Below are 24170 nucleotides of genomic sequence, written 5' to 3'. Positions count from 1 at the left end.
ACATTCTCTCATATTACAGGATCTACAATTCTACAGTAAATATGTAATAGTCAAATAAGGCGGAGAGCCGGAGATTGGTGATTCGTGCCGTTTCTTTTTATAGTAGCCACAGAATCAGAATCATGATTGTATGAGGAATTTGTCTCTGTGAGGTTGCTGCATCACACTGACATAATTAGTCAGACATATATTTTCTATATTAGACAATATAGAAAATATTTACATAGTAATTTCTAGATCAAAATTAAAATAGAAAGCTATATAAATATAGAGGCAAAATATCAAAATATACAATGGTTTTAGTGATTTTCAGGTGGGGCATGCATGTGCTATAGTCAAATCAGTATAGTGTATTATATTTCCACACCCCAAAAGCCATTCCTATAATGAACGTAGCATCAAAGAGAGTTTGTGTAGAGCTCCTGTGGGATTCATTGGTGTGGCTTATCATAGTCTACCCTGTTTCTTGGAGCCAATTACTCGGCTTTTGGTCCTGGGCCATCCACTAATTCCCCTTACTTAACAATATTGGATGATATATCGTAAAGCATCCTGCCTCAGACTTTGCTTTTGCGTCACGGAGGAACTCCATTAATGTGGATGAGCCTTTTAGTGCTATTGAGCAAAGCCCCGGGCCCTGTGACGGAACCACTAAATCAGAGCCGCAAGACAGAGCCAAGGTCCACCCCCTTAGACCTCCATGAGCTGTCGGATACTGGTGGTGAAGGATTTTAAAGAATGGTTACTTGCCCAAGATCTGTTAATTGTCCTTTCCTGTTCTGTGGCTCAAGTTCCTTGCTTACACAGTAAAATCCTCAGTGTGAATTTTACTCTAAACATGTAAAAATTGGCTGTTGTTGGGTTCATGCTGCTTACTTCAATCTTGCACTTCAATTTGCTCTGGACAAATGCTGAAATTGTAAGACTAATCAAACTATAGAGTATTCACAAAAGTATTGAACAAAAAGCCTGCGATTCTTCCTTTTTGTGTGGTCTGTATCATCTATGGTATTTTAAAGGTGCCTCACTTACACTATTAACTTAGGGCTAGGGCTTTCTTTTTATGAAGCTGATACTGCTAAACATTTTAAGCTGGTCATTCATAATTTACAAATCACATTTTTGAAATAATCACCCCTATACCTCCAAATGTGTCTTTGAAAATGCCTTCTATAGCCACATCAAACTATGGAAATGTTAGGTGGGTGACATTTTCATGATCTATGATGGGCCTGTTGATAGGTTATTACTGTTTTATGAGTATCTCAATCACTGCCATGAACATTTAAAATTCACCATTAATCATGATGTATTGTACAACAAATCTTTTTTGGACATTATACTTGTTATACTTGAGGGCAGGACACTGGTGACAGACCTGTTTAGAAAAGAAACAGCTTCAGCCAGCGAGTTCAAGTAAAGGACCACTTCACCCATTTTCAACCTATCTTCATGTAATTGGTCCCAACTAATGCACATTATAAGATGGCACCATTTTTGTGTATTCACTCTGTGTAAGGCCCCGTTTACACTGGCAGCCAAATCCAGCCTGAATCTAGCCTGAATCAGATCTGTGCCATATCCAGATTGGAATCCGATTTGTTTTATGTAGTCTGAACAGAGACAGGTCATATGGAATCCGATTTTTACACATCCAACCCACCTGAGCCACATTAAGAGTTGGTTTCAAATCTGATTCAAATCGGATTTCTAAAGATGCGTCTCAGTCTGAACGCAGTCAGCTGATCTAACCACCCAAGTCGCATATCAAACTGTCCAAAACGTCACTTGCAGCGCGACCCGAGCGCCACTGACGTGACGTCATTACAGAGTGTGAGAATTTATTAAGATTTGCGAGAGTGCAAGGGGTGAAAACAAAACAATAGTGCAGCATAAGTTTTACCAAAGAAATGGTGAGCAGAAATGGTGAGCAGCATTCAATGCGAGAACAATTGCTTCTATTATAGCATGCTGACTTTCCAGGAATAGAAAGCCTGCAGTTTCTATTAGCTTGGATTCCCCATCGATGATGTCACTGGTAGGCAGGTTTCTGAACTGTCCACAGGCCTCGTCTGAGACACAGTCCAAGTTGACGGTAATAAGCATTAGTGAGGACCAATTATATGAAGATGGGTTGAAAGTGGGTGGAGTGGTCCTTTTAAGTAATTTATTTTAGTATTTGTCCTGTACAGTATTTGTATTTATGGACTCTCCTTCCACTAATTTCAAAGACACATATTGTACTTTTGACTCCACTACACTTTATGAATTAGTCCTATTTCAAATATAATTAAAACAGCAGATCTACAAGCTCACTATGCGTCACGATGCTACATGTTGTGAGCTTATGTGCTATTTTCACTATTATTTATATATTTTTAACATCTTTGAACATTTGGGGGAAATGTCTACATTTCAATACAACAATGCATTGAATATTAACAAGAAAAATCACTTTTTAATTTGTACTCTTTTTTTAAAAGCATATGTTTGAATACTTCAGTATGTTAAATAGCAAGTACTCCAGTACTTAAACGCAAGTTTGACAAAGCAACTTTCACTTAGCAACTTTCACTTGTAGTTGGGTCATTTTTGACCAGGAGTACAGTATATACTCTGTACTGGGGATGAGTATTTCCACCACTGATCTGAACTAAAAGGGACACAAAAAAAGCATATTAATTAGGACAGAGGGTGGAAACAAAGTGAGTAACAGCACTATGACACAGCAAGTTTTTTCCCCCATGATCCAACAACAAAATAATAAAATAAAAATGTTGGTGAAATCTGATCTAATCCCTATTAAAAACACTTCTTTACTTGTTCCTCCACCAGGGAATTATCGGTGTGGTTTTACATAAGAGTACCACATACACCCACCCGGCAACAGGAAAAACAATGGACGTAGGGCTCTATATCTTGCTCTACAAGAAATGTAATGTAGCTTATCAAATGCCCATGTGGTTTAGCATAGGAAAAACACAAAGAGCACTAACCAGGATAACGGAGAGCTGCATCTGGACCTAGGGCCAACATAACCTGGTGGCAGTACCTTTCAACCAATGGCCTCTCTCAGATTTAACCACTTTCAACCCGGTGTCTCAATTTTGGGCATGTCGTTACACGTGAAAAATTTACTAAAATGATTCTCTAAACCAGTGGCAAAAAAATCGAAATATTTCAAGAAATTGTAATAATAGTGAAAATAGCTGATCTACGAGCTCAAATTTCATTAAACATACCTTTAATTTGTATTAATAAACACAGTTACCGTATGACCTTTTCCTTGATCTAGTAAACATTTTATAGAAGGGCGTTAAGGCCCCATTTCTGCACATGATTTTAAAAATGTATTCTCTCCTTCCTCTAACTTAAAGCTGCATTATGTAACTTTCCTCCTCTACCCTGGATTTGAACCCGGTTTCCCGCGCAGGTGCTGAAGTTTTTACCATTGAGCTAATACAGCTCAGGGGATACATTGAATCTTGACCATCAGGTCAAAATTTGTGTCAGATCCGGTGTCTAGGACATGACCTTTGACACGATCTAAATGTCTCAATAGAAGAGCATGGAGACAAAATACAACCACCCCAATTGTATAAATTGTATTGTATTAACATAATCTACCATACAGATTAATTAGTTAGTTAGTTAGTTAGTTAGTTAGTTACATAGTGTTGCTTAAAAGGCTCACTCATTTTCAACCGTATCTTCATATAATAATCTTCACTAATGCTCATTATCAGATCCAATTCTGGCTACTCGCTCTGTCTCATCATGGCTGTTCTCAAATTATAATTGGACTTACAGTAGAATTCTATCCCCTACCATCTTGCCCCCACACAGTCAAACAACGCACTCCCTCAGCGAGCTCCACGGAAAGGAGCCCCGTGGGAGTGGCATCCTCTGCTCCCCGCCCCCACCCCTCTTATGGAATGATTAATCTGATATGACGTTTGTATAAGATAGTGTTTGCTCTACGTACATTTTGTACTTTATTGGATTGTTGTTTTGGGATGTTTGTCATCTTGGGTGGTTTGGATGTTTAACCACACCTGCCATTATAGAGCTTGTGAGCCTAGGACAGAAACATTATTATTTAACTTCTGTGGCATGGAGCATGTGTGCAGTGTATGTGAATTCTGTATCAATTAGTAACTGTTGAGGAAAATGGAGTCGGAGAGACTTCACATTATAAGATACAAGTTTAATACATAAGCTCATGGGAGAAGTACTTTTCTAGGGGAAAGCAGGAAGAAAACCCATACGTAGAAAGATAAGAGCTTGTGTCACGGGACCAGGCTGTACCCAAAACGATAGATACCTGCAAAAGGTGAACAACAAAATAACAATATAATAACAGTATAAGTTATAATTCTACCACAATTGGTCCCCAGCAGTCATTACCTATTCTTTCATTGACACGGTTTCTGATATTCTTGCACCGATGTGATGTGCGTATATGACTTTCCTTCAACCTGAAAAGGAACAATAAACATTGCTTACATGTACTGTACATACCCGTAAGTATAGAGTACAGTCGAAACAGTAATGAGAAGTCATTTACCTGTATGTCCTGAGTAATCGCACATCGAAGCTCACAGAATCATTAAACCTTAAGTTAAACTTCCATTAGCAAAGATACATTCACCTGCTGGGCTCCATTAGCTACAGTATGTCATACAGGAAGAAAGGAGAATTTGAACACCTGGACCCAAATGTTGTAGAGGGATTACTAGGCCTCTTGGGGCACCTGCAACTGGCATTAAAAGGTTTTGAGCAAATGAGGTTGTAATCCATGATACACTTAGTAAGATAACACCACGAGCGAAGTTTGACAATGATCATTAAATACATTAAACTGTTTTATACAACTTTTGCGACTTGTCAGTGACCCTATGTCACATCCGTATAGCAGCATCCCCTGCTGAGTTGCACTTCAGTCTATACAGTCAGTGGTCCCAAAAGTCTGAGCACAACATGCTATTAAATAGAGCTTACAGTATGTGGTTAATGCCACTAGAATGGTTTCATGTTATGGGGAGCTGGTATAGTAGGAAGCAGATAAGTTATTTGCATGAAAGTGCTCATTAAGTAACAAGTCTGAATTATTAGGAGAGGTCTGTAGAGGCCATTTGAAGCATCTGTAAAAAGCCTACCAGCTGCCTCAACAGGAAGGAACGGCTGGATAAACAACTTCACGTCTAATGAGGAGCTGGTCATGACTAACCGATGACACAGCAAAGTGGACAGCATGCATACATGTGTTGTTTGTTAACAACTTATGCCCTATTTTCTAAGGTCATAAAGTGTTCTGATGCTACTGCATGTGACCTTATAGACTATGCCTATTTCTGTTTGTAGAGAGTAGGGAGTTTGCATTCAATGTGATGGACTTCATACTGTTTTTTTTTACCAACTCAAAGCATATAAACATTTCTGATCACTTAATTGGGCCTACATTTTGGTGAAAGTTGCAAAGTGATAGCACGTATGACTATTTCATTATGAATTTTCATAGTTTAAAACTTTAGACATTTGCTGTAAAGCCACCATTAGGACTATTGTCCAATAGTGCAATGGCAGTTGAGGTTGAAGTTGAGGTTGAAGTTTGGCATATCTTGTTGTGTGCCATGTTTTATTTATTTTCATGCATGGGAAGGCAGATTTCCTGCCAGAAAATGACACAAGACGAATCAGATATACAGTACTAGAGGGACTGGCAGCATAGCTGCCCGGTCCCTAATAAACCGGATCAGGGCTATGACCCAAGGAAAGATTCAGTGCAGTGGCTGACAGTATAATCACATTCCCTTCAACAAATGCTTGTTTCCTTTTAAGTGTTCGGTAATACATTGACCCATAATTTATCTCAAGCATTCAAATATTAAGTCTGCTTGTAACTTCCACTATTAGTCAGCAACCCAATGTCTTATATAGGAATAGGAGGGTGAAGGGACAGAGAATAGATAGTGGTGCTTCATATTACTACATAGGACACTTAGCTAAATGAGGACCCAAAACTCTAAACTCATAGACCAAAAAACAAAAAAAAACAATTGTATGCAAATTTGTAAAATATTCATCCAAAACAAGGGTATTTTTGGAGCATAAGGGTTCAACAAGCCAGACACATTTTTGGCATAACTAATAAATTACAAGTTAGTGCAAGCCCCAACCTTTAGCTTCTAAACATAGTAGGCTACATGACCTAACCTCTGCCATGTTGAGGTGAAGGAAGGTCTAGCTTACAGGGTCATGTTGATTTTGCATCAGCAACATGCCTTTTCAATTATCAAGCCATTTGGAAAAACTAAATTACTGGTCTAGTCTAATGTATCATATTTTCTATTTTCCATCCACTTTTCATCATTTCTGAAGGTTCTGTCAAGGGCAAGTGGGAAAAACAGGAACAAAACAAAAGAGCTTCCCCCAAAAATGTGAAGAGAAACAGGGGTCAGGCATGCAGGAGCATGCTTTAGGGATAATATTTTGAACTTTAACTTCACCTTCACCTCAGTATATATTTGTGTAAAGCACATTGAATTGCCTTGTTGTTGCAATGTGCTGTACAAATTGCCTTGCCTTGCCTATAAGGTACAAGACACAAGAGTGGTACCATGATATTAACATGATCACATATACCGTGCTGTCTATTTTGCCAAATAAAATGTCTAATCATAAAATGTGTGAGGATGTGTGAAAATACAAAGTATGACATTTCTTATGATGTACTGTGAATATATACAGTATACAACTCAATACATGTTATATAGTGAGTAAGTAAAGCCAGTGTGGTTATGTATTGTTGCGTAGCCTATTTGATGTTTAACGAGTAGAGATAAAGCCTGAAATGTTTCATTAAAGGGATATTTCACTTTCAATCATTGAAAGTGAAATATCCTTTTAATTACTTCCTTATTTTATACACATGATAGTAACTGTAGTTGAATGTTGCATTTGCATGAAGTACATGTATATATGGATTTAACACTGAAGACAAATAATGCATCACACATAACACTATCAAATGGAATACATTATTGATGGATAAGTCCAGATTTTCAAACATAAATCTTACTGTCCAATATATTGAATCTTGACTTCATTTTGTTTGCATCGCAATGTTGGCTCCATATGCTAATGATCAGTGTGATGTTTCAGAATAATTCATAGTTCTTTACAGGAGTGCACTGATTGTTCTGCAGCACCCCCTTGAGTCTGGAAGGAGGGGTGCAATGTTAAGTGTATGTGTGTGTGTGCGTGTGTGTGTGTGTGTGTGTGTGTGTGTGTGTGTGTGTGTGTGTGTGTGTGTGTGTGTGTGTGTGTGTGTGTGTGTGTGTGTGTGTGTGTGTGTGTGTGTGTGTGTGTGTGTGTTTTGATTCTGTCAAAAGTCAAGACTAGGCAACTTTTGTACATGCTAGAGACTAATAATTGCATTGTGTGCCCTTAAAACGAGATAACCAATTTTTATTGATTTGTATTTGTTTTAATTTATTCTTAAGTTAGACTTCAATAAGCTTTTCACTGTCTACTCCAAATGCGCAACATGTAGCCTAAATTGCCTAATAGGCATATTATGTGGGGGGAAAAGAAATTAATGCTGTGCCAATTCAACAGTTTTATCTGCACCCTTTTAACATTGCCCTATTATAGTACCACCAAGAGGCCTATTTTTGCAAAACATTTGTTTTTAAAATATATTACTCCTACAAATTGTGTCCAATTCCAAACATCATGCAAATCAATACACATTATCTCTAAGTGATCAAGACTGATCCATCTGATTTTTCATTCTTCCTCGTATTCCATTCTGATTGGCAAATTCCCAACACTGCTGCTCGGCTGGCCCATCATAACCTACCTGCCCTGGCGGAGACCTGTGCTCCGATCGGAGCACTTTTTCTAGCTCTATCTGCAAACATCCGAAAACCTTTTCAGTTGAAAACACGTCATTTTTGTGGAGCGACACTTGTCAGAAGGCAGCCTATATACTTAGCCTGTATTGATCAATGGCGAAGGTGAACAAAGTTCATCCCTCACTGTGGAGCTCCTGGCCAATCTTAGTGTTAGAGGCGGGGGATAGAAAGTGTGCAAGATGATACCCTGCACTACAGCGATGCCTCGGTCCTTTTACTGTGAGAGGCAGAGGGGACAAGAAAGGATATAGATTTTTAAACATGGTGTCAATCAAGTCGCCGCCCCTGGTGTCGTGGTCGTGTGGACACGCGTTGATCGCGCTCAGCTGTCTGGTCATCTGCCTGGTGTTTCTGCTCCTGGTCCGACAGCTGGTCAAGCAGAGGAGACCCCCAGGCTTCCCTCCTGGACCATCTGCCATCCCTCTGATAGGGAACATTCTGTCTCTGGCCACCGAGCCGCACGTCTTCATGAAGAAGCAGAGTGAAGTCCATGGTCAGGTATAACTGATTGATTTATTGATTAATTGATTGATTGATTGAATACTTTATTAACTGCCAAGGCATTGCCGTTAGGCTATTCGACAGTGGTGGGAAAAGTACTCATATTTTTTATAAGTAAAAGTATCAATACTGCAATGTAAAAAATACTGTTACAAGTAAAAGTCCAAAAGTATTGGTATCAAAATGTACTTTAAGTACCAAAAGTAGAAAGTACTCATTATGCAGAATGTCCCATTTCACAGGTTCAATATGTATACAAACCTTTTGAAAATAGCAGATCTGCAAGCTCACTGATGTGAGCTTATTTTCAAATGGTGAAGTATAGGCTGAAGTGGTTAATGTAGGTTTTGTAATAATAATCAATAATCTACAAAGTAATAACTATAACTAAAGTTTTCAAATAATTGTAGTGGACTCAAAAGTTTGCGTCTGTGAGATGTAGTGGAGTAGAAATAAAAGTAGCCGACTGAAAATTGCAAATACTCCAGTAAAGTAAAAAATACCTTACTGTACTTAAGTACAGTACTTGAGTAAATGTACTTAGTTACTTTAACTTACTTAACACCATTACATTGATCCAAGGACCCGTTATTATGTGATGATAGGCTATCGTTCCATTTAAGAAGTTATATTAACTTAATTTTCCACACTACTTGACACGCGCACGCACACACACACACACACACACACACACACACACACACACACACACACACACACACACACACACACACACACACACACACACACACACACACACACGCACACGCACGCACGCACGCACCCACACAGGCATGCAAGCACACAGGCATGCAAACAAGCACATGCACCCGCAATCATAACAGAGGGGAGGGGATGAGAGAGAAAAGAGCCAAGAGGTTTTGTCCGTTGCGTTCTGAAAGTCGTTCGTCCCAAAAATGTATAATATGCACAGTGTGGAAAAAGTAGGCTACTCGCATTTTTTTACTTAAGTAAAAGTATTAATATTGCAATGCAGAAATAGCTGTTACATGCAAAAGTCCGGAATTCAAAATTGACTTGAGTAAAAGTACAAAAGTATTGGTATCAAAATGTACTTAAAGGGGTAGTTCACCGCCAAAATAACTTTTTTTCTATTGATTACTGACCATCTGGAGCCTTGAATTCATAGATATTTTTTTGTTTTTGTCACATTCCTAAGCCAATAATTTGATTATAATAAATGTGTCCCCATTGATTCCGGTAGGAGACACAAATGCATTTGTGTCTCCTACCGGAATCAATGGGGCTAAATGTATTATAATCAAATAATAAAGGAAGGAATGCGACAAAAACAAAAAAAATATCCATGAATTCAAGGCTCCATGGGGTGAGTAATCAATAGAAAAAAAGTTATTTGGGGGGTGAACTACCCCTTTAAAGCACCAAAAGTTGAAAATACTCATTATGCAGAATGTCCCATTTCACAAGTTTTCAAATGTATAAAACGTATGCAAATCTTACAATAAATCTGATGTGACCCCCCCATATGCAAGGCATTGTGAGCTTGTAGATGGCTATTTTCAAATGGCTAAAATGAATCAACACCAAATCCCCAACCCTGCAACGTTGCTCACCCTCTGCAAGTTTTCACAAACAGAAGAGAGTAACCAGAGACCCATTTTTGTCTCCGCCAGGCCGAAAGGCGTCCGTCCGTGTGTCCGTCTGTGTGTGTGTGTGTGTGTGTGTGTGTGTGTGTGTGTGTGTGTGTGTGTGTGTGTGTGTGTGTGTGTGTGTGTGTGTGTGTGTGTGTGTGTGTATGTCATTCTGTCTGTGGACAGCTAATCTCCGGCACCGTTGGCTGGCTCGCAGCGACACCGTGCACACAGTCCCTGGGTGCCAGAGCACAACCTCTGCCCCAATTTTTGGACAGTACTCCTACAGATTTTGTCCAAAAATCCCGCAAATCGGTATACAGTATCTCTATAGTCATTAAACGAAACGGGTCTTTCAGATTTTTCATATTCCATCCTGATTGGCAAAAATTGTCTTCAAAAGTTTGCAGGAGTACTCAGTTTCGAACAAAATGCCTCAAATCATGAACACATTATGCAATTTTTGTGAAATTGTGCACACACATTCCCATTAGGCCGAGGAAGAAATGCAATTAGATTTTTTTTTAATCAGCCTCATGGTGGCGCTATAACAGGCCGATTCGTGTTTTTACCTATAACTGCACCGATCTGTGTAAAACTCTGTATGCACACTCCCTATAGGTCAAGGAAAAACCTTTGCCCTGCATTTTTCACATTTGCCTTTTATAGCGCCACCAGGAGGCCGACTTGCACACACATTCACAGCATGTTGAGGAACAAATGCCACCATTTTCACATTGGCCTGTTATAGCGCCATTATAGCGCCACCCTGCTGGTGGCGCTATAATTTAGCAACAAACAACAAACAAACAAAATGCCTCAAATCATGAATACAGTGTCCGATTGCCGTGCAAGGCCTAAGAAATGGCACAATTTTCACATTGGCCTATTATAGCGCCACCAGGAGACCACAATAACCTACCTGCCCTGGCGGAGACATGTGCTCCGAGGAGCACTTTTTCTAGTTTAATAATCATTCCTCCCTAATACATTAAAAAAAGACAAAGAGCTGACTGTAACAATACATTTTAAATTGCAGCTGAAAAAGTATGCACATGTTTTTTCCATTTTATTTGATTGCTTTAAATTCTCTATAATAGAAAAGTCAGACTCATATAATGGCCTATGATCAGTGGTGGAAAAAGTACTCAAATTCTTTACTTAAGTAAAAGTACCAATACTGCAATATAGAAATAGTCTCTGTTACAAGTATAAGTCCAGAATACAAAATGTACTTGCGTAAAAGTACAAAAGTATTGGCATCAAAATGTACTTAAAGTACTAAAAGTAAAAGTGCTAAAATGTTTGAAAATAGCAGATCTACAAGCTCAATTCCTCAAAAGTGTACTTAAGTACAGTACTTGAGTAAATGTACTTAGTTACTTTACACCACTGCCTATGATGTCCTGACTGAGGCATCATCATCAATACACGTCATGTCAGCTGTGGGTATTGCATGTGGGGCTACTGAGTCTTGTGGTGAGTTACAAGACACATTTCAGTGAAAACTGACAAAGTAATATCGTATCATAATAAATGACTTTATACCTATACTGTACCTCCTGAGGCAAACAGACATCAGAATGACAGTGCAAGCACAACTATTTTCTCAGTCCAATATCAGTGCCTCTTCTTTTTTTTTTTTGCAAAATATTTTTATTTGCTTTTTCCAAGACATACAAAATACAGACATAGACAAACAAACAATAAATAATAAAACAAAAACAGCTCAGACACAACATTCATAAAATTGACAAGTATATAAAGATAAAGCAAGAAAATGATCAAAGGGAACACCTCCCGGTCATTGACAGTCTTCAATCAGTGCCTCTTCTAAGAGCAGGTGAACAATCTAAACAGTTTCTTTTCGGATGGTTCTTAAGGCCAGTCCACACCAATGCGACGCAACTCCTTGCAACATGCAACTACTTGCAGCTACTTGTCACCATTATCCACAGTTGGCAGTTGCAAGGAGTTGCATTGGTGTGGAAAGGCCCTTAAACCGGTTTTGTGGCAAGGAGTTGCGACTACCGGTAGTTGCATTGGCGTGGACTGGCCTTTAGAATACTGTACCTGGCAAAGGACTTTTCTGTGCAGTGTGTAACTGATCAAGTTTGTCTTTGTGCACAAGGTAGACAACAGTGTTGTTGAGTATTCTTAGTGCCATTGTGGCTCACAGCCAACTTTTCAGTCTTTGTGACATTAAAACTTTGCTCAGCCCCTGAAGATGAAACAAGAACCACCAATATGTATCTGACCAGAGCTTCCACCTGGAGGAAACAAAACAAAACAAAACAATTCTGCTCTGGCTAAATTATTCTTGAAAGAACAATATAAAGAAAAATCACTTTCTATGCATTTCCTACAGATCTTCAGTATCGATCTTGGAGGTATTCTGACTGTGGTGCTGAACGGATATGATTCTGTCAAGGAGTGTCTGTACCATCAGAGTGAAGCATTTGCTGATCGTCCATCGTTGCCTTTATTCAAGAAGATGACCAAAATGGGTGGTAAGGAGATGATTGTTGTTGTATTTTACACTGATGATTTGCATATTTGAAAGTAATGAAGGTGTTACGTCACTATTTCACACTCCTTTATTCTGCCTCTTAAAGGACTGCTCAACTGTAAATATGGTCGAAGCTGGATTGAACACCGTAAACTGGCCTGCAACTCCTTCCGTTACTTTGGCAGTGGCCAGAAACTGTTTGAGAGGAAGATATCTGAAGAGTGCATGTTTTTCCTCGACGCCTTTGACGAGCACAAGGGGAAACCGTTCAACCCCAAACACCTGGTGACCAACGCTGTGTCCAACATCACCAACCTAATCCTGTTTGGCCAACGCTTTACTTACGATGACCACAACTTCCAGCACATGATCGAGCTCTTCAGTGAGAATGTGGAGTTGGCTGTAAGCCCCGCGGCCTTCCTCTACAATGCCTTCCCTTGGCTTGAGTATGTGCCCTTTGGGAAACATCAGAAGCTGTTCCGCAACGCTGCTGAGGTTTATGATTTCCTGCAGAAGATTATCGAGGGTTTTTCCAAGGGCAGGCTGCCACAGGCGCCCCGACATTATGTTGATGCCTACCTGGATGAGTTGGAGCAGAGTGCTGGGGACCCTGGCACCTCGTTCTCCCGGGAGAACCTCATCTACTCTGTGGGAGAGCTCATTATTGCAGGCACAGAGACCACCACTAATACCCTGCGCTGGGCCATGCTGTATATGACCCTCTACCCCAACATACAAGGTAAACTTCAATTTAATCAAGTTAATAGCCCAGCTTACTGTAGGCAGTAGGCACTGATGCCGAACAAAAAGAGATGTGATCTAAATATCATGGGAGATCTAATGTGCCATAGATAATATGGTTACACAATACGAATGGCTAATTTTGTGTGTTTCTCCCTATAAAGAGCGGGTGCATCGGGAGATCGACAGTGTGCTGGTCAATGGAAGGACCCCAACCCTGGAGGACAAACAGAGGATGCCCTATGTGGAGGCTGTTCTGCATGAGATCCTGCGCTTTTGTAATATCGTACCTCTGGGCATCTTCCGTGCCACCTCGCAGGATGTCAGTGTGAACGGGTACAGCATTCCAAAAGGCACCATGGTCATCACCAACCTCTATTCAGTGCACTTTGATGAGAAATACTGGAAGGACCCCAGCATTTTCTCACCACAAAGGTTCCTGGACAGCAACGGCAACTTTGTCAGACGTGAAGCCTTCCTACCGTTCTCTCTGGGTAAATATCTGTCAACTTGTGTTATTCATTTGGCAATGTTTAAATGTCATGTTGTCATGCCATTAAACTCCCAAACAAAGACCCTATTTTCATTTACTGTAAGACTTTTCACTCAGTCACATGTAACCAAAAGTCAAGAGTATTATTCTTACTCACTTAGTTATTACGTTTTTAAGAATCGCGAAACTGCCAAGTCAGAAAATAAGTTAGGAAGTCCTTGGATATACCCCAGAATGAAATGCTGCCAAACCTAACTCATACAACCTGTAAATTCAACTCACACACATAAAAGTGTGAACATAAAGCTCTTCTACAGACGGGTGACAAATTAAAGGAAAAACCAACATAAAGTGTTGGGCCACCACGAGCAGCCATAACAGATTCTACACGTCTCTGAAAATCTAAAGAAAGAAAATTATTCTTCCAAAAGATATTGCCTCATTTGGTGTTTTGATGATGGTGGTGGGGTGTACTCTCTAACAGCCAATAATCTCCCATAGGTGTTCAGTTGGGTTGAGGATCTGGTAACTGCAATGGCCATAGCATTATGATTTTCATACATCAACCCATGTAGTGGATGGGAGCGAACAGACCATTCCCATCAGAATAGAAGTGTTTTATCATAGGATGAACGGATAACTTTGTACTGATTTGACCCTTCCCTCTACGGGGACAACGGACCCAAAACCATGCCAGGAAAATGTTGGCAAAATGCTCTGCTGGTTTTCATTAAATATCGCACTAATGCACAAGCATTGCGTCATTGAATGTGCGCTTTCAACCACAATTTCCAATTGATTTTTACTGATGTCATTCCCATAGATCGAAATGCTGATATCACTTTAGCGACTCTTCCTATTGAAACTCTTCCTATTGAAACTCTTGCTAGTTTAGCAGTTTTTGTGAATGAAGTTCCCTGCCATCCATGCCCTAGTAATGAACCCTCTCATATAGCTACTTAAATCTTTTCCTCATTTTTTTACATGCCATAGACTAGAGCATGATAGGATGTTAATTGCTAAATTGTATCACTTGCATCGAAGCAGATGCATTTGTTATGTATCTCCTCTCGGTTATTCAATTGTTTTGCCTTTAATTTGTCACCCTTCGGTATGTTTTGTTGGACTTGGCCACTATTCACTGGCAGTATATCTGTATGCAACACTATCAGAAATAATTTGGACTGGGCCATATGTAGTTAAGTTGTAGGTTTTCTGATCACATCTGTAATGTTTGTCCCATGTTGTGATAATGTGGCATAAATAATTTAAGTGTTTGTGTGAGAGAGAGACAATTTAAAGTTATCTCAACATGGCTCTCTTTCTCTTCAGGGAGGCGCCATTGCCTGGGCGAGCAACTGGCCAGAATGGAGATGTTTCTCTTCTTCACCTCCATGCTCCAACGGTTCCATCTTCAGTTCCCTCCAGGCGCCGTGCCCTCTCTAACTCCTAAACTGGGCATGACCCTACAGCCCATGCCATACTCCATTTGTGCTGTCCGCAGACAGCAGAGAGACTCAGGCTGTAACAACACTCCCCATCAGCAGTAGACAAGCAGATACACATTATATCGTATCCAATCTGGGAACCCATCGGCAAAAAAAAAAGGGGATTTCTCCCCCCCCCTTTGAATTTGCAGAGCTCTGATCTGTCTTGAGAGATTACATCGTTGTCTAACCTTCATTGCTTGAATGTTAGTATTTTGCACATAAAGGCAACCCTGTGGTCCTAAAAAAGGACAGGCTATTTCAGTCCTCCTGGTTGATCCCACAATGCATCCTGCACCCAGCATTCCCAATGGTCTCTCAACTTGCAAAGGTAGATTTTCACCTTTGGACATGTAAGAGAGCAGATGATGTCAAACAGGTGGTTGGCCTTGTTATGTATCTGGTTCACTTCGATGAAACCATGAAAGAGCCACTTTTGGCCGAGCAATATGCATGTTTGCACAACAGTTTTAAGCGGCAGGGACGGGTGACAAGAATCAAAGGTGAGATTTTGCGAGTCCAGGTGGTGTCCTGGAAACACGAGTTTTGATTCTGATAAAGCTGGTCTGAGCCTTCAAATGCTGTGATCCCCAACCTGTGGGCCCGGGCCCACTGGTCGGCCGTGAGGATATCGCAAGTGGGCCCCCACATAATTGGCTAAAACACTAAGATTTGCATGATAATAACGTTGATATTTTAAAGAATATTATATATTATATAAAATCTTTTCAATATCTATCAAAATGTTTTCATTTTGATAGATATTATAGGAACTATACTACGTTAGTTCCATTGTTAATTAAATAATAAACATGCTCTGAAAATGCACGCAGCATTCGGGCTGCTGTGTCAGGCGGGTGGGCCGCGAACGCCTTCGAGGTTTCCAAGTGGGCCCTGATGCAGAACAGGCTGGGAACCACTGCTCAAAATGAAATGTCTATGACCGTTGGTGCTTCAGTGATGGGTTAGAGAGACCCGTCAATGATTGATAGAGTACGTCTCTGTGATGGTTCATGGACATGTCTTCTCAGGACAGCTTCAGGACAGGGAAATGAGACCAGTGGTTCCCAGCGTGTTTCAGCTCTATGGAGAAATGAGATTGGCAGACTTTCCTAGAAATTTCTCTGCACACACACAGCGAATGTTGGCGGCTGGACTTGAGCCACGTACCACATCATACAGTATGAACTAACTCTGACCTGAGCTGGAACAAACCTCTGTACTCTCCACTGTAGCAGTAGATTTGGAGAGATCTGTATGCAACACTGGCTTCTGCTAAAACGGTGCTTTTCAGTACTTAACGAGTACTAAATGATAAAATTGCTCAGTATGAACTGAACATTTGTGAAATATTTTATATGTATCTGTTGAGAATAATAAAACCTGTGTTCTTTTGTACAATTTTGTCATACAGTGTATCTTTAAAATGCCACAACCTATGCTTTAAATGTGTAAGATCTAGTTAGTTGATACACAATGGCCCTGATTGAAGGTGGCATTCAGATAACTAGAACAGTATATTCTAAACATAAACGTATGGATTCTGGGTAGACTTGAATGCCCACATCTACCATAATCTTCATGACATGGGCTATTAGATTCCAGGCTACAAGCCCAGTTGATCTTAAAATAAATCTATAAAAATGACAATAAAATGAAGGCAGTGTCTGTTTCAAACAGTGTTCTCGAAGCTACACACACACACACACACACACCCCCCCACACACACACACAGACAGACACAATAAAAGCCAATGATAAACGGTTGATACTTTAGGGATGGTGTTTTATGACAGCTATAAATAACACACTCACACACTCACACACACAAAAAAATAATCAGTTGCCCCACAATGTTGAGGGTGAATGTTTACATTAGACAAATGTACATACCTTAATGCTACATGAGGGTAACAGCCATTCAAAGATGTGTTTATGGCACAAACATCAGAGTACACTGTGTTTTGTGAGACTGCACAGTGACAAGCCAACAAACTAAAATTTACAACAAAATGAGCCAGAAAATGTAGGGGTGAGGGTGGGTCAAGGCTTTACCATCCAGCATGGGTCAACAATGAGCCCATCGACGACAGAGCAATCAGAATGTACATGGCTCTGACCTGAGTCCAACTCTGAAGCCCGATTTAAACTTTGTTGTGCGGTTTCACTTGGAAAATATTATTTTCGACAAAAGACATTGTGGTACAACCAAGTCAAAATGAGGGTTAACTTTTGCCATCATCCTTGTCACTTGAGCCAAAGGGGATATGATGTTCTCTGAAAGGGGCCGTACTACAGCCCAGGTAGGTCTGACACGCCTAGGGATGTGTGACTGTCGACAGACTAAAGCCTGATTTATACTTCTATCTACAAGCTCACAACGCATTGCGCTGCGACGCTCAGCAAGCTTGTAGATCGGCAATTTACCGTGCATGATACCAGCGCGCAATTGAGTACAAATCAGTACAAGGAGGGAGAGTTTGGCACTGGTTGGGTAGACTTAGACAAAAAATTATAGAGAGATAAAAAAGACGAATAGAGTGGTTATGATACAGAACATGGAGATGCTGAAGTGAAAAATAAAAATAAAACACCAAACCCCACAGTTCCACACCTGTAAATAGTATTAGATAAAAACTCTGGAAACAGAACGGTAATTACAGGGTCTCAATGTACAATATATGTCAGCTGCGTGTAGAAAACAGATGCATTCAGTTGATTAATTAAAAAATATAATATATTTATATATTTATATGCACATATTCTTTTTGTGCAGAGGCTAAACACTTGTTTGGTATTAAAATGTGCACACCTAGGTATATCTATTTTGTTGTCTTTAAATATCATTATTTTGATTTACACTGCCTACTTAGGAACTTTCGTCTCCAGAGAAAATGATTTAATAAGGTGATAGAGGAACTAGGCAGGTAATGCTGCCTGCCCTTTCATAAAACATTTTATAGTGGAATGCCTAGAGTTCATACAGATAAAAATAGAGAGCTATTAGTTTTAAACCTGCCTCATGGCACATCTTAAAAATATATCAACAAAACAGAAGTGAAAGTGACACCCTGGATCCCTTCTTTACACACTGGCCTAGTTATGGGTTTGGCAAAAAAAAAGGGGAGGGGGGGGGGGGTCCATTTGTCTTTAACGTCAGTGTCTGCAGGTTGACTGAAATGAAGATGTCTGGTTGTAGTACTGTTTGTTTAAAAACAATGCAGACAGCATAGCATTCATAGCACATTTTCCTAATATACTGGTACATGAATTGCCATGGAAATTTCATTTTACAATAATGTTGTCCTGCTGCAAACGCTTCCTAGTGACAATCAAGAAAAGCATTTATCCAGTGAGGTTGTTAAAAGGTAATGCAAAACGTTTGTGAGTGGCAGAGAGACAGCACACACACTTTCCTCTGGCACAGAGGACGATTCAATTGCTTCAATTTGTTATGTAGTCAAGTTGTTCGTACAAAGATTAAAAACTACTTCAGTCACCCAGTTTTTACTTTTCTTTGATTTAAAAGCGTATTTAACAATAATTACATAAATTCTTGCAAAATAATTATTTGTCTTTGCGTGAATCCTGAGTAACCTTTAAAAAATAGTTATAATCAAAATGAAAATGAGGAATCCCTTCATTGAAACAGCACTCCTGATCTGAATGCAACATGTTAAACACCAGAGGATATTTCACTGATTAGAAACCAAACATTACTGAAAAAACAAACGCATATACATTCATACAAGTAACATACTAACAATATGCACATACAGTATACTCCCTCTCCCCTTCACTCGTGCACACACACACACACACACACACACACACACACACACACACACACACACACACAATGAAGCAAACAGAGTAAAATAATCAAACATAAAAGGCAGGTGGTACACATGAATAAAGGCATCAAAAATGATGCAGATATAATGCTATTAATCAGTCAACATTACAACAATGTCTCTGTGACTGAGTCAATGATACAGTGTTTCGTGTCACCAGCAAGTGGAGAGAACTACACTCAAAGCCCAGGCTCTGGGCCTACATGGACTCAGTAAAGGTTCAGACAGGCACATTTGATATATAGGTCTAGAATATACCTGACGTTGAGGCTGAACGAGTCGCAGCCTCTTTGTCTTTTCATGTTTTCAACTGTTCACTTTGGTTACGGGTGTTGCTCGTTTGATTTGCTTCCCCTCCACCTTTCATCATTTTTAAATAGACAGGTTTTTTTTTTTTCTGTTTGTGTTTCTGTTTTGTACCTAAGGGAGAGTCACAGCAAATTCATACTTCGCTGTAACGACTGTGACACTCACAGTCGCACGCTGAAGCGTAAATTAGCCATTAAGCGCTTTGCGTTCAGGGCAGCATCAGAGCCAGGTCACAGAGGAGGGCGAGTCCGTCCCTTCCTCTGGTCCTCTGCACCAGCCTTCCTCAGTCCTGGTGGTAGGGGGGGTGGTGGTGGTGGTAGGGGGGGTGGTGGTGGTGGGGGGGGGCTTTGTTTTGTCTGGGTGCACTGGACTCTCCATGGGATGAAAGTGCATAGGAGTGGAGCTCCCACCATTGCAGCAAGGATCCGCTCACAGTAGTAAGGCCTTTTTTTTCTTCTTTCTTTCTTTTTTTCTCAAAAATAATGTGACTGCGTAAGCATCCGAGTGTTTGCACAGTGACAATTTCAAAATGTGTGTACTGTATTTGCATGTGTGTATGTGTGTGTGTGTGTGTGTGTGTGTGTGTGTGTGTGTGTGTGTGTGTGTGTGTGTGTGTGTGTGGTAGCAAGATATGTTATGTGCGTGTTTGTTAATTGTCTGTGTTCATGTGTGTTTCTCTATTCTCATGTCTGTCTGTGTGGGTGAAAGGCAGGTGGTTGAGGGACTCTTGCCCCCCCCCTGACTGCCCCTCCCTCTACCCAGGCCTCCCGGTTCTCCTTCTGTCCTGTGTGGTCGCGTCGTCCTCCTGCTACTGGCGCTCCTCGACTTCCTCCTCCTCCTGGATGACCTGGATGTCATCGGATGGCGAGGTGGGCAGGCTGGCTGGCAGGATGTCCACTTGTTGTTGCTGCTGCTGCTGTTTGCTCAGCTGCTCCTTGCTCTTCTCCTCCTCCTCGATGGTGTGCTTCCACACCTTGTGGTTCTCAGTCAGGTGCTGCATGATGTTGCAGTACAGCCGTCGCTGGCCCTTCCTCCGTTCTGGAGCAACACAGAGAGAATACGGGTCATTCACTATTGCGGCCGATTACCAACCTAGTATATTGCAAGTGGGCCCCCCAAATAATTGGCAAAACGTTAACATTTTGTTTATAATATAACATTAATATAAAAATAAATGTGTACAAAAAAATCATGGTATTTTTTCTTTCAAAACTTGCATTTTGAGTCAAAGGTCAAGGACACTGAGGTCATCAGGCAAGGAGCCACATGCTATGCGTAGTTCAAGGTTGCCCTTGCTTTTATGATTGCTTTTGACCAGAAATTGTCTGAAGTGTGTTCCAGTAATCTAGATGATCCAGCGGATGAATCAGTCAAATTGAGAAAGCCTGACTACTGAAATCTACAATGATTAGAATACATAGGAATACAAATAATAGAATGGGCAAGGTCTATCTAGGGGTGCAACAGTTAATCAAACTAATCGACTAAATCCATTATGAAAAATTATCGATAATTGAATACATTAATCGATTAGTAATCAATTATTTTTGCTTACTTGTCCTTATAGGAAAAAAAGTCAAACATTTTCTAAATAGTGTTGTAGATCGATTGTAGATAGGCTATTTGCACTATTTTTGCACAATGTCGGCAAAGTAAAACTAAATAAAAAATAGGGCTTAAGTGGTTAGTCGATTTATAAAGAATGTAAAAAGAAATATATTTTTTAATCGCTTCTCGATTATTCAAAACAATTTGATTCCACGGAATAAACGCTGGTTTAAAAAAATGGTACAGTATCTCTCTTACTTGGTGCCAGCTCTTCCTCCAGCTCATCCTCATCAGTCTCTGTGTCCACCTGCGCCTCCTCCTCCTCCTCCGCCTCCTCCTCCTCCTCCTCTGATCCCTCCTCATTGATCCAGTATCCAGGCAGCAGACCTGCCGCGTCGTACGAGTTACACAGCGGCCCCACGATGTGGGTAATGAAGGACTCCTGGAGCTTGGCCAGCTGTGGAGACTCTCTGTCCATGAAGGGGCTGATGGGTAATCCCAGGCTTGCTTCGTCGTCTCCCTGGAGAACCACACAAAGTTCATTTGTTTCGACACCAGTGGTTCTCAAGTTTGTATTTCAAGGACCCCCCCATAACTCTGAGAGTGTACAAATGGAACCAAATGGACCCGTACGGGTCCATTTGGTTAAATTTGTACACTCTCAGAGTTACAGAACTGTAAAAATCCATTTGGAATCTTTGTCCTCAGGCTCAAAGTGTCCCAGGAATTGACTCCCAGTTATGCCGACAAAGTAAATTAAATGTACTGTATTCATATAGTATTTTATGTGTTGTGTGAAATGATAGATCATCACTGAGAGATTATTACTCGGCACAGAACGCTGGTTTCCAATAACTAACGTGAGCACTTAGCGCAGTGACTCTGGCTCTTTGGGAATACAAATCAAAACAAAGCATAATGACCAAATACCTAATGTATGGCAGTCTGTAATGAAAATCTGCTTTGTTGAATTAATCTCGCCACAGGCAGATACAAAACACAAATCATATTTATTATGGAAGAAATGCTCCTTTGACCGTCAACACACATCTTTGGAGGAAGTCTTTTGCAGCCTGAACTCGCAGCAAATATTAGCACGACTAAAGAAGAGTTATTCCAGCCCTATATATTGTTTTCAGTTGTAAAACATAAATCAAACACCTCCTCTGACATTACTCATTTTATAATTCCTTGTGATGATGATGATGATTGTCATGAACGTCGTACCAACCTGCTCATAAAATTCATTGACGATGCCCTCCGTCCACTTCAGGTGCAGATCCCGCACTTTGGCTGGTCCGTTGATGTCTGCCAGCTTAATGCAGACTTGGCACACCAGCAGCCTGTCGTTCTCATTAGTCCAGTCGATCCCTGGACTGTTTACATCATTCACCTGTTTAGAACGACAAAGATGGATGTCTGGTCACAATGGGTTACCATCACCCATGGTCTCGACCATTCGACCATCGTTATCACGCGCTAAATCTACTGCGACTAAAATGCACATTATCAGTTCTATTGGTTGCTGATGTGAAATTAACAGATTCAAGTGAAAGTAATGCTTAAATTATAATCCGTCGCAGGACGGTGTTGCTCGCCAAAATTAGCCGATGTACAAGCGCCAGCTTAAGCACGAGCTTGTAGATTGGCTATTTTCGGTGAGTGACTCCCTCGTACGACAAAGTATAAATCAGGCTCAACTCAATCAACACGGGCAGATATTAACAAAAAAATTATCAATAGTGCCATAATTATCATTTGAGATCTCATCACTCTTATTTACTTATTTTATTGTATTATGGTCACAGACCTTGGCATTGAACTCAGCCAGGAAGTCAAAGTGTTTCTTGAGGTCTGTGGCCAGTATGGCCTCAATGACCAGGAATCGAAAGCGCTTGAACTCCACATGGTCCAGGTTGAGCAGGAAGTTGAATTCGGGCCGGGACAAGAAGAGGCCCCATGCGGATGCGGCGTGGTGGTTCTCCAGCACCGAGCGGTCATTGTACAGCACCGCCTAGACAGCACAGGAGACAAAACACACAGTGAGGCTTCCTATGTTAGCCTCCCAAATACAGTGACTGGTAATAAATTGCGATATAGAACATATATACACATACAGTACATACTGTGCACATACTGTACTGTATAGACAGTATATCATAACAGTCGGGCGGAAACCTTGTATATCCAAAACCATTACTTTTCAGGAAAAGGAAAAAACTGTTCTTACTGTCTTTATAATATTTATAAAACCCAAGGACAAACTTTCAACTTGGCATTCCTATTTTTTCGGCATGTCATTCTAAGCGAAAAATCAACAATTTTTTCCAGATTTTTCACCTGTGAAAATAGCAGATTAACAGATGTTAGATCGACTATTTTCAACTTTTGCGTGACAACTGTCATGGGACGAAGTATAAAATAGGCATTCATAGATCAAAAAAAGGTTTCAGCATGACAGCAATTACATATAGACAGAGATAAAGCATAAAAATAGTGTAAGGAAGAAAGAATGAGCAGAGATAGCTAAAAGTATAGATAAACGGCAACAGAGATCCGTTTCCCAGACATAACTCTTGTCAACATCATTGACAATCGATAAGTTCAGGGTTCCCCTACCTTCATGTAACCTTTTTTCCTGGGAGTTTTACACAACCCAGACAGGGTCGGTACTATCACTGGATGTTGTGAAAATACAATATTTAAACAGGGGCATACAGTTAACCTTTCACCTTTGTTTTACTTGACTCAGCTGGCCAGTCAGAGACCATGAAAAAGATCCTCCGCATCCCAAATTACATTACTTTTCACTTTAGCACCATATATTTATGCCATATTTTACTATTTAACATAACAGTATGATAGGCCCTACTATAACTAATTGTATCATTATAATGATGATTATTACTACTAATATTATTATTATAATACAATGATGATGGTGACCACAATATTCAAATAAACGCACAGTTGAAAGCATAGCTTCAGTCTCTCCAGGATACAGACTTGTATCTTTGATTCAAAGTGCCTTGCTAATTTGCTTGGTACTATCACTGCATTTGACAACCTTTCCCTGCAGATCAGGCTTAGCGGTGCAGGGCAGGTAGCAGCAACACTTCAGCTGAAACCATGCTGGAGCAATCATTATAAAGCCTCATATTTGGCTCAGACTGATACAGACATGGCCTGCAAGGTC

At 40.4% G+C, this 24170-nt stretch overlaps 2 protein-coding genes across 3 annotated transcripts in view; one reads left to right on the top strand and one right to left on the bottom strand.

Moving 5' to 3' along the window:
• Positions 1 to 8180: 8180 nt before the first annotated feature.
• On the top strand, positions 8181 to 15326 carry cyp2r1 (cytochrome P450, family 2, subfamily R, polypeptide 1; the record flags this gene model as incomplete). Its single annotated transcript, XM_080432603.1, has 5 exons — positions 8181 to 8417; positions 12402 to 12543; positions 12649 to 13281; positions 13448 to 13777; positions 15109 to 15326. The coding sequence occupies 5 exons, from the start codon at positions 8181 to 8183 to the stop codon at positions 15324 to 15326; spliced, it is 1560 nt and encodes a 519-aa protein (XP_080288729.1).
• Positions 15327 to 17028: 1702 nt separating this feature from the next.
• pde3b (phosphodiesterase 3B) overlaps positions 17029 to 24170 on the bottom strand; it is a 77010-nt gene continuing 69868 nt past the window's right edge. For both annotated transcript variants that reach the window (XM_080427154.1, XM_080427155.1), the window contains exons 13-16: positions 22785 to 22988; positions 22206 to 22367; positions 21233 to 21494; positions 17029 to 20464 (exon numbers count right to left, since the gene is read on the bottom strand). In XM_080427154.1, coding sequence (XP_080283280.1) covers positions 20235 to 20464; positions 21233 to 21494; positions 22206 to 22367; positions 22785 to 22988 — 858 coding nt within the window. In that variant the 3' untranslated portion in view covers positions 17029 to 20234. The remainder of the gene's footprint in view (positions 20465 to 21232; positions 21495 to 22205; positions 22368 to 22784; positions 22989 to 24170) is intronic.

Source organism: Gymnoscopelus braueri (genome assembly GCF_963280865.1).
Source record: "Gymnoscopelus braueri genome assembly, chromosome: 1".
In the NCBI taxonomy this organism is placed as follows: Eukaryota; Metazoa; Chordata; class Actinopteri; order Myctophiformes; family Myctophidae; genus Gymnoscopelus; species Gymnoscopelus braueri.
The sequence above is the reverse complement of the archived record's forward strand: the minus strand, read 5'-3'. Positions and strand labels throughout refer to the sequence as shown.